General features: G+C 45.6%; 1 protein-coding gene across 2 annotated transcripts in view; it reads right to left on the reverse strand.

The window, feature by feature from the left end:
* The window catches only part of LOC124259706 (pyruvate dehydrogenase phosphatase regulatory subunit, mitochondrial-like), a 53,712-nt gene that overhangs the window by 13,185 nt on the left and 28,430 nt on the right, over positions 1-12,097 (reverse strand). For both annotated transcript variants that reach the window (XM_046693897.1, XM_046693895.1), the window contains exons 3-10: positions 11,565-11,646; positions 11,129-11,210; positions 10,559-10,640; positions 9,606-9,727; positions 9,230-9,344; positions 7,278-7,430; positions 6,278-6,402; positions 377-569 (exon numbers count right to left, since the gene is read on the reverse strand). In XM_046693897.1, the coding sequence (XP_046549853.1) occupies positions 377-569; positions 6,278-6,402; positions 7,278-7,430; positions 9,230-9,344; positions 9,606-9,727; positions 10,559-10,640; positions 11,129-11,210; positions 11,565-11,646 (954 nt within the window). The remainder of the gene's footprint in view (positions 1-376; positions 570-6,277; positions 6,403-7,277; positions 7,431-9,229; positions 9,345-9,605; positions 9,728-10,558; positions 10,641-11,128; positions 11,211-11,564; positions 11,647-12,097) is intronic.

Here is a 12,097-nt window from a genome sequence, read left to right on the forward strand (position 1 = left end):
AGCGAGAGGTAGAAAGTATTTTATTTCACAATTCAGTGATCTATTTTCACTAATAACAATTCTTGAAACGTCTTTCACATGTCTGCTTTCTCCAAAGTCTATAAGGCAGATATAAAGACTACTTAAGCCTAGAACAGCCTTAAGAACAGACAATACTTTCAACCTTACGATTTTCGCATCCAGAACATGCACAGAGCAGATAAATCTGTTTCAGTTCACAAACCTTTAGATTGACAGAAAGCAAGGTAGCACACGTGTTGCTAGAAGTGAATTTAGATTATTTCATAATACTCTGTCCTGCTGTCTACTTATTTTCAATTTTAGCATTCATCCAGATGCCAGTAATGTGTCACAATATCGAACATGGATGGATTACCTAGGACCTCCTTGACTCGATCTCGCAGGAAGCGCTTGTTGTTATGGAGACCAGCGAAGCGTCGGACATCGTGTGCCCACAGGTCAATGCTTGGCTCCCCATCCAAGATCCACTCCGTCAGGTACTTGCCAACACCCCCAGCTCCAGCAATCCCCCGGGAGTTCATTCCTGCCGCCACGAAGTAGTTTGCCACCTGCAACACGACAGTCAACACCGGCTGGTCAACACGCTGGTCACCAAGTCAGCCAACATGCTGGCCAGGACGCCAATAGTAGTTATATAATGGGGGTTCTATTACAGGGTACATTATAGGCTTATTTCTACGTAATTCTGCTCCCAGCGCCTAGTATAAAATAGTGATTTTCGAGCAGAGATATCATTCGATGTACAGCTCGCCAGCCTAGACCAATTTTCGCTAGGGCTACCCATTTTTTCAGCAACTACTGACTAGACCTCGACATACCAAATGGACCCAATACCGAAGTGCTTTTTAACCTCGCTTGCTAGGAGCACACCGCGAAGGGAGCGTATTTCTTGGATCTGGTCCGAAGACAAACCTCTTTTTGGTGGCATGGGTATTTTTTCCTGTGTAGATATATCCCATCCTTCCAATATGTCTATATGAAAATCCCAATCCTATCCCAATCCTCTCCCAGGGAAAAATGTCTTCATACCAGATCCAAGAAATACGCTCCCTTCGTGGTGTGCTCCCAGCAAGCGAGGTCAAAAGGTGCTTCAGTATTGGGTCCACAAGGCTTTACGAACTATGGCAAGAGCCTGCTGTAGAACCTTCGACCCTATCGCCCGCCGAAGAGATAGCTCCGACAACGACGCACTCCAGCACGACCGTATTGCCTGTCGCAGAACCGGCGGACATCTTGTCCACTAGCGAGACAGCTCCAAAGTCGTCGACAGGCCAGGACTTCTACTATCGTCTGGGGAGGCTCGAGGCTTGTGCGGAGCAAACCGCGAATACGTTGTTGGCTGTCGTGCAGCGAACAGCGAATTTGTTGGTCGACATATTGTCGAGGCTGGACAAGGACGACAACGAACTCCGGGAGGAAATAGAAAGCATCGACGAGGAGGAGGATACACGGTCGGATATCGAGAAGGTGCTGCAGGCGGTAGAATCGACCCCAAAGTGGACCTACCTTTTGCTAGCCGCCTTGTTTGTATGGAATGTCGTCCACAAGACATAGAAGCATGCCAGCACACCGCCGGCCGCCGCCCACCACGCAACACTGGTCCACAAACATGTCTACGAGATGCCAAAACATATGGACCCCCACCACATGCTGTAGAAAAACAATATATGTGTACACAATTGGAAATATAGTATATAGAACTACATATTTTTGCAGCAATCCATATCGTGTACAAGAGAGGAAATCCACCCTGCTTCCCATTCGAGACATTCGACAAAGCAGAGGCTGCATACTGGAAAGAGGACCCTATGGAGTATTCTTCTGTGGACGAAAAACTACGAGAAATGGCTGTCGAAGGCCCAGTAGACCAGCCAGCTCGTATACTAGGCCACTTTGGCAAACATACAGCAAAACGGTTTGCAATTCGTAGCAGAATGTATATCGTTGGGTACGCAAGAGGTATTCTATTCCGTATCCCTGGTGGGACTATTTGTTTCTAGCTGTATACTACAGACACCAGTCTCCCTTTGTTTTTTCGTGGTGTTGTCTTTTCTGGATCTACTCTACAGAGAAGCAAGCTGTCTGCTTTCTGCAGGGCTTCTACTCCGCCAAGTTTTTCTATTTCCTTCTCCAGAAAGTATCCATATGTCGGTATTTTGATGTCTGTGGTTGGGTTCCCATCTCCCCCAAGCGGCAAACTTTCTGCACATGTATTTTCCAGGCTCGACATCTAGAAGTTTAGTTGTATCCTTTGGAAGTGGGGCTATTGCAGTCTCTACCACAATGGTTTGCATTTTTTCGTCTAGCAGGTCGTTGTAGTCTTGCTCTATCTCTTCGGTTTCTATAGAAGATAGCTTTCTAGGATCTGGGGCAACTACTACGGCAATAGGATTCCAGAATGTGGTCCTTCCATCTTCTGGAAAATTCTGGTGGGTTCTATGTTTATGTGCAGGCCAACAGGGTATTCTTCGTTGCTGGCCAAGCCTCTTGGTATCCAACACGTTTTTCGTCCGTATTTGTCCGTAGTGGTCTCCACAAAGTCGTGGTTCTCTTCCAGCACACGCTCCAATCTTTTGTTTGCCCAAACCACAATTGGCATTGCTACGCCTTTTTGCAACAAGACTACTCTGCTGGCTGTTTGTCCTTCTGGTTGTTTGCGGTATCCTAGAATTGACCATGTAGTATTTGCAACGTTTGTTTCGTTTGTGTATTTCGTAGAGCTGTTTCTACCTCTTTGCGAGCTTCTTCCGATCGCTTTGTGTATTCCTTTTTCTCCAGTACTATTTCTCCTAGTCGCTCCAGTTCTTTTTCTCTACGCTGCTCTTGTTCTACCTGCCGTGCTGTCTACCTGCCTTCTAGGATAGCCCATGCTTTCTTCTCCATTCTTCCACACATGCTGCTTCTTTTTCCTCGATTCCTAGCAGATCCAGAATATACTTCTCTGTCCTTTGCAATCTCTGGTACTTCCTGCAGTTGGAATTTGGAAGAAGCCTTGCCTATGGTGCTACATTTGGCTGTTCTCCATTCCCACTCTACTGTCTTGCAAGAAGGCAATAGAATACTTGGATCGGCTCCATTTGGATGTAGCTGGGTTGGTCTTCTACTCACAGACAGTATCGTTTTGGCATCGGGATCCTTTGTATAGCAACGTAGTGGGCCTAGCTCCACACCAGTATCTGTAGCGGAGAGATATCCGAAATATTGGACATGCTCGGAAACCAAAATCTGCTGCAGCTCATTCTATCACTTTCTCCCACGTAGCATCTTCGTCTGCTCTTGTAGGAGCAATACGGACCCCAGAAATTCTACCCGTCTCCGAATGTGCATACCAAGCTACGAATATGGTGCCCTGTGGGCGATCTGCCAGAACGAGACAGCGGTCTAGACATTTCGATAGGTTTTCCCATTGTTTTGCTGGTGGTTGTACTACGAACAAGTTGGTGTCTGGAGGAGATACCATCTCTAGAGTTTGTTCTACCAAATCGTTTGCTATTCTTCCGAGTTGTGTGGATGTGCATAGAGCGAAACTTCTATGCGAGTACAACCACGGGTTTGCATGTCTGGATGCAGGAACGTTTTCCGCAAGTGTTGGTTTGGGCAATCCACATAGTCTGCCAGATGTCCGCTGATTTGTGTGCTAGTAGTTGGCATTCTAGTTTTGGAATTGACGTTTGTAGCTCGCCGATGGGTATTTCGGAAACGTCTATCTTTGCTACGAATAGAGCGTATGCCTTCTCTTCCAGATATAGTTCTTGCCACTTGTCTTTCGCTTTCTTTCCGGTCTCTCTCTCTATTCTAGCGATGGTGCTCCGTATTGCTCCACATAGTCTTCTTGTATTCTTATCGTGTGTAGGATATTTGTTTGCACATGTTTGGGGTTCGCCAAAAACTCATTTACTGCGATGGAGATTCTGCAAACGACGAGTTTGTTGGAACCTTCCCTTCCAGTCGTACAGGATACTTTGGCGTTCTTGCAAACGAAGTCTTTGCGTTGCAGGTAGCCGAACACGTATATATCGTCTACGAATGTAGGTAGACCTTCCAAAGGTTGTAGATTTGTTTTACCAAGATGGCCAGCAAGACAGTCGACACAGGCGATATCCAACACAAGATTGCTGTCTACAGTTTTTCCTAGGAGTAGATGTGCTCCTACAGACTTTTCGAGCCACAGGCCCATTTGTTGGAAAGTCGTTTCAGTTGCCATCTTCTACTATATGTAGTGCTATACATTGGAACTACCAAATCTCTAATTGGAAATTTTTCTGCTACTTTTGTGTGGGAAAAAAATCCGAAAAAGTAGTACCAATCCTAGTAGTCCTGACCATTTTTGTGCTCTCGATAACGCGTATGGACACACGCGCATAAACCACTGATCAGACCTCGACGGGTTGGGAGTTTCCGAGACCCCCAATAAGGAAACTCCACTCGGCATGTTGAGGTCTAGTCAGTAGTTGCTGAAAAAATGGTTAGCCCTAGCGAAAATGGGTCTAGGCTGGCGATCTCATCTGTACATCGAATAATGTCTCTGCTCGAAAATCACTATTTTATACTAGTCGCTGGAAGCGGAATTACGTAGAAATAAGCCTATAAGGTACCCTGTAATAGAACCCCCATTATATAACTACTCCAGTCAACATGATTGCAAACATGCCTGTCAAAACCGGCCACAGCCAGACAATGCCCCAGTCAAGACACTGGTCAGCAGGTCGATCATCACGATGGAATACAATCTTGTTACCATGCCAGTGAAAACACGGGTAAATACACCAGCCAACATATGCCGTCACAACATGCGAGTCAACATGCGGATCACCACGCCACTCTATATGCTGGTAAACACGAGGATCACCACACCACGCTACATGCCTGTCAACATGCGGATGACCATGCTATACTACATGCTGGTCAACAGATGGATCACCATGCCACGCTACATGCTGGTCAACACATGGATCACCATGCCACGCTACATGCTGGTCAACACGTGGATCACCATTCCACGCTACATGCTGGTCAACACATGGATCACCATGCCACGCTACATGCTGGTCAACACGTGGATCACCATGCCACGCTACATGCTGGTCAACACATGGATCACCATGCCACGCTACATGCTGGTCAACACGTGGATCACCATGCCACGCTACATGCTGGTCAACACATGGATCACCATGCCACGCTACATGCTGGTCAACACATGGATCACCATGCCACGCTACATGCTGGTCAACACATGGATCACCATGCCACGCTACATGCTGGTCAACACGTGGATCAACATGCCACGCTACATGCTGGTCAACACGTGGATCACCATGCCACGCTACATGCCTGTCAACATGCGGATCACCATGCCATGCTACATGCTGGTCAACACATGGATCACCATTCCACGCTACATGCTGGTCAACACATGGATCACCATGCCACGCTACATGCTGGTCAACACGTGGATCACCATGCCACGCTACATGCTGGTCAACACATGGATCACCATGCCACGCTACATGCTGGTCAACACGTGGATCACCATGCCACGCTACATGCTGGTCAACACATGGATCACCATGCCACGCTACATGCTGGTCAACACATGGATCACCATGCCACGCTACATGCTGGTCAACACATGGATCACCATGCCACGCTACATGCTGGTCAACACGTGGATCAACATGCCACGCTACATGCTGGTCAACACGTGGATCACCATGCCACGCTACATGCCTGTCAACATGCGGATCACCATGCCATGCTACATGCTGGTCAACACATGGATCACCATGCCACGCTACATGCTGGTCAACACATGGATCACCATGCCATGCTACATGCCAATCAACACGCGGATCACAATGCCACGCTATATGACGGTCAACACGAGGACCACCATGCCACGCTACATGCTGGTCAACACGCTGATCAAGACGCCACGCTAAATGCCGGTCAACATATTGTTCAGCACACCAGTCAACTTAATGATGAACACGTTGGTCAACGCGCCAGACAACACAGTAGTCTGCATTCAATGCGAACACCAATGAGCACACCAGCCAGCATGTGTGACAATATGCTCGTCAATTTGCCAGTCAACACTCGGTCATCATCGAGACACCAGTAGGCACACCCATCAACACGCTGGACCAGATCCCTCACAACATTTGCTGAAGTTATTAAACAAATAGTACAAACATTCAAATTGAAACTGCAATTCTATGTGCATACACTGGTAAAATGTTCCTGTGTCATTTACCTCAGGTGATTCCCCAAGGATCCAGTTATTGTCGGGGGTGAAACTCTCCGGACCGTTGATGAGCTGCCTAACTTCCGCCGTCTCAAAACAGTGCATCCGGAGCATGATTTCATCCAGTAGAACCTCTACAGAACACAGAATCACTGTTGTAATGGACATGAACACTGTTGTAGTGCACAGGAACACTGTTGTTAAACTAAGGAACACTGCTGCGACACACAGAAACTGTTAAAATAAACAGAAACACTGTTGTAATGTACCGACATAATTACTATTGTAAGAAACAAACACACTGTTGTTAAACTCTGAAACTCACTGTTTCAAATCAAAGTAAAACTGTTGTAATATAACAATACCACTGTTGTAATACACAGAAACACTGCTGTAATATACAATATCACTGTTGTAATACACAGAAACACTGTTGTAATATACAATACCACTGTTGTAATACACAGAAACACTGTTGTAATATACAATACCGCTGTTGTAATACACAGAAATACTGTTGTAATGTACAATACCACTGTTGTAATACACAGAAACACTGTTGTAATACACAGAAACACTGTTGTAATACACAGAAACACTGTTGTAATATACAATACCACTGTTGTAATACACAGAAACACTGTTGTAATATACGGAGACTGTGGTTAAACAAAGGAACGTGGTTATACTGTGACAGCAGTATACAGGAGCAACGTGTACGATACATTTCATTCACAGGGGAATCTTTGGACATGAACTCTGCTGTAACACACAGGAAAGTCACGCACGAGACATGGGTTTTATGTACGACTGTTCAGGCACACGCCGACCCCTGCAACTGCTCGAGTGTGAATCCTACATAATGTGGAAAATGTATCAGAACTTTAAGAAGATATAACTATAAAAACATAAGCGACCAGAGTGCATCATACAGTCCCTTTGTATAGTTATACAGACTTTGTATAGTTTAGGGTCGCTCTGTAGATTCCTGTACACGGGAGCTACTCACGGAAGTGGTCCCAATCTTCTGGCAGCAGCTGGAACTCAAACTTGTCTGGAATACCATGCGTGAACACTGGCTTGGCCACCGGCTCGAACCCTCCGGCCAGAACACCGCCATTCCATTCCCGGAAGTAGGTGTAGCCATCACTGTCTCGAATAACTGAAACAGGGTAGAGTCCTTTCAAGCCGGATCAGTGACCACTAGTATCCTATGAAGGAATACTGCTTTATTTTCTACGTCAGTCAGCAGTACTGAACATCACGCTGTCCAGCTAAGTCCCAAAACAAACTACAAATGTATACTCTCCCCAAAAGGAAACGCATATAGGAATTTCAGCTGTATTTTTATGTTTATTTTGAAACATCTTGTAGGCTTTATGAGTCAATGAAATATAGCAAAATTGCACACTGGGAATGCAGACGTATCCGTCCTTGGCACCAACTCAAAGAAAGTCAGTTTGAGTGTCACATGGAGACGTGTGGTGGCGCTGAAGTCAATACCTCGTGTGACCACCGTGGGCATCCAGAACTGCACGGCATCGCCTCGGCATCGAACGAATAAGTCTCAGAATCTCGTGTTGCCTAATCGCAGCCCACTCTGCCTGTAGTGCCTGTGCGAGTTGCTGAAGTGTCTGGGGCTGAGGATTACGGCGTCTCACCCGTCTGTCCAGGGCATCCCACAGATGTTCGATCGGGTTTAAGTCCGGTGATCTTGAGGGCAGGCGAGCACATTGATGTTGTGATTCTGGAGGAAGTCTCTAGTGTGACGTGCTGTGTGGGGCCTGGCATTGTCCTGTTGAAACAACTCCCTCTGGCGATCAATGATTGGAAGGAGGTGTGGGCGTAGAATTTCGTCACAGTACCCTTGAGCTGTCAGGTTGCCCTGGATCATCACCAAATCACTTCTCCTACGTCAGGTGATCACTCCCCACATCATAACACTGCCCCAGCCGAATCTGTCCACCTGGGGAACACAAACGTCGGCGAAACGTTCACGTCGACGTCTGTACACCCGCATTCTTCCATCGCGTCGTTCCAACAGAAATCGTGATTCATCACTGAACCAGATTCTACGCCAATTCGGTAGGTTCCGGGCCTGAACGTTGGTGCACCATTGAACTCGATGTCGATGATGTTGTTGTCGAATCACAGGGCCAAAATGAGGTCTTCTGGCACGTAAACCAGCCTCTCTCAACCTGTTCCTGACGGTCTGTGCAGAAAGCCTCCTCAATCCGGGTATTTGTGGAGCGGTACTGGTCGCCGTAGCTGTTCGATGACGCAGGTGATGTACCCGGATGTAGCGATCCTGCGCCGCAGTGGTCGCTCGAGGTCGCCCACTACGAGAGGCATCTGCTACCGCATTCTGCCGGCGTTATCTCTCCGAGAGCCGTCAAATGATGCTTTGGTGAAATTCATGCGTCGGGCAACTGCACGTTGAGACTGGCCAGCTTCAAGCAAACCAATGGCGATATGACGGTTGGCTTCACTTAGACGTGGCATTTTGCGTTCGTCAACAATATTCCAAATACAGTGAATAATCGACAGACATCGATCAACCTTTTATACCCATCATTGAGACTATCTGATCCCCAACTTTCACGTGAATTGCATGTGAATGGTGTATTCTGTGACACTACATGCCGAAATTGAAAATGATGCTGTTAAATACGGGTATTTTACGGATGGTGCGTTTTGTTGTGATGTTTCAAAACATAAACACCATAGGACTCATAAACAGAGCAAAACCTTTTGTAAAATGAATCACGTTTTAATTCATTGCTACATGAAATTGCTATTTTCATGATGCGTTTCTTTTTTGGGAGAGTATATATATTTATTTTGGTAAACATTTTCCAATCAGGAATCGATGTACTATATATGTCCGGGTTATGTAGATAACGGGAGTGTTGACATGTCGTACTGTAGCAAAGTGTCTGGTTACTGCTCTTCTATTGGTACCTGGCATGTTCCTGGGGACACCTTCAATAGGCTTGGTGACAATGTAGAAGTGTTCACAGGAGTGTAAGGGAACCTTCACTTCCGGGGATGACTTCTTGCCAATCTCATGAGCCCACTGCAGCAGACAACAGTCATCATTTAGTTCGTACTCACTCACAACGTGCAGAGGCATCAGCTTCAACATTTTCACTGGATGTCCACAACACCTGGTGATGCTGCCGGTTGCAAGCAGGACCCGGATGCGATCCAAGAGTGAATCTTGTTTTTAAACAAGGCTACCCACGTATCCCTGTCCTGAAAGATCTGCTATGACGCAGATCATACGCAGATCTTCGGGAGACACACCCAAACATTGTGACACCTAGATATCACCTACCTGTCCCCCACAGTTCACGAAGTATTCACAGTTGATTGTACCAAGGGAAGTTTCCACAGCATAGACTCGGTCATTTTTGGTGAGAATTTTGTCAAGTTGCACACCCTCTATCACCTTCACTCCTGGAACACACAACATCAGGCTACTGAAGCTCACCTTCAACCTACTTGATCCTAGTGTCCTGTTTATATATATGATGGCTCTGGTACAGATTCCAGATGAGAATCAACTCTCAAAGATCTCAGTCAGCAGCCCCATGGACAGAGTTGACAGACTTAGTCACCATGTTGGGCTTTGTTCCCTGATGGCAATGGGTGTAGCACTACGTCAAGACAATATCACCCACAACTTACTTTACCCGACTCGATTACATATCAGTTGCAATTACATAGGTGGAATACTGCTAAGTGTAGTGTAAAATTCAATACACAAAAAGAGGATTTTGTTCATTGATATAGTGAAGCTAAACTCTTGGTAGCGAGCTTTCAGTGGGTCACATCTGAATATTAACAAAATGGTTCACTATTTCCATTGGTCAGAACAATATCATCCACTACTTACGAATCCCGAATCGATTGCATATCAGTTACAATTACATGGGTGGAACATTGCTAGGTTTAGGGTAAAACAATACTTAAATAAGTGGATTTTGTTCTTTAATATTGAAAAACTACACAAGCAACCCATGGATGTAGTGTACCAACTCTCATTTGGTCATGTCTGAATAGCAACACAATGGTGTACACTTGATCGTTGATGCAAACACATTACTTTCACAAAATCTGAGCGACCAAAACAGATGGAACATGACGATTACAGGGTTGAAAATTACAATAAATTTGATATTTTCCAGAGTATTACCACTTTTACCACGAAACTTAGTAGCGGATCATTTTTGTGGACTCACCAGCATACTGAATATAAACATGCATATGTCTTTTTTAAACACCAACCTTTCTGTTTTGCCAGCCTACTTAACGCCATGGCAACATCTGGGGCTGTTGTGACGCCATCTTCTGGAACATACAGGCCTCCCTGCACAGAACAAACGATTGATTACCGACATTGCATACCATGAGAAGTATGTAATGTTCCACAAGTTATTAAAACAAACTCAGTGAAATTGGGATGATATCTGGCTTAAACCTTGAACATCCAGACATTGTGTGACCACATCTTGCCATTTTCATGGGGACGGAATAGTCACCTCAGTGGCACCAATCAGCAAGAACGTCACGGTATACATTGAGCTGAACATCCCTTATCTTGGACAGATTGAATACAATGTAGATCTCACCACTAGGTCATCATGGTGTACAAGAGGGTTGATGTCCAGTACTAACACGCCATGGTGTACATTGAGCTGAACACCCCTTATCTTGGACAGATTAAATACAATGTAGATCTTACCACTAGGTCATCATGGCGTACAAGAGAGTTGATGTCCAGTACTAACACTTCACGGTGTACAGTGAGCTGAACACCCCTTATCTTGGACAGATTAAATACAATGTAGATCTCACCGCTAAGTCATCATGGCGTACAAGAGGGTTGATGTCGGCGATCTCTGACGGACTCACAATGTGGGATTCCACACCACCGTATCTGTACAGGAAGAAGATGAGTCCAGATACCAAAACACACTGACCATATTTCATATAAATCAAATGCTAAAATCACATTCTATTGTAAAATCTGGCTGTAGAATACCCATGTGTTTAGGAATGATTACCTAACAGGTAATGGTACCAGATGCCCGCGAAGTATCTAGTCCCACTGGGGGTACCTGCCATAAACATATCTAAACGTGATTATCACCGGAACATATGGAACAAGTCACAGTAAGGAAGAGCACTGAACATATTTTTTGTCACTGATGCATCAGAATCTTACGGCTGTCAGTTACTATACACGATCTGGGTCAGAGCCTTCAGACATGGTCACATTAGTAAATCTAACCTGCTGATGGCTTGTTTCCGCCTCAGGTCTGTCATTCGGTCTTTGGTCCGAGCCAAGGAAATACTGCCACACTGTTTCCACCCTGTACAAAACACAAGCAGTTTACAATGTGATGCCAAATCCCCTGCCCAGTAACCAATAAATTTTTTTTGTATTCAGTCTCTACTGTTTTCCGCTATAAACTCCACTTTACTTTACTGCCAAATCCCCTGCCAAGTAACCAATAATTGTTTTTTGTATTCGGAGTCTGCATTGTCTGGCGCTATAAAATTAATTTTACTGTGTATCTGACCTTGTTGACCACTCACCCTGAACTTGTTGATCACTCACCATGACCTTGTTGACCACTCACCCGAACTTGTTTACCACTCACCTACACCTTGTTGACCACTCACCTACACCTTGTTGACCACTCACCCTGACCTTGTTTACCACTCACCTACACCTTGTTGACTACTCACCCTGACCTTGTTGACCAATCACCCTGACCTTGTTTACCACTCACCTACACCTTGTTGACAACTCGCCTGACT

The sequence above is a fragment of the Haliotis rubra genome, unplaced genomic scaffold (genome assembly GCF_003918875.1).
Source record: "Haliotis rubra isolate DU_JTF1 unplaced genomic scaffold, ASM391887v1 Scf733, whole genome shotgun sequence".
Lineage (NCBI taxonomy): Eukaryota > Metazoa > Mollusca > Gastropoda > Lepetellida > Haliotidae > Haliotis > Haliotis rubra.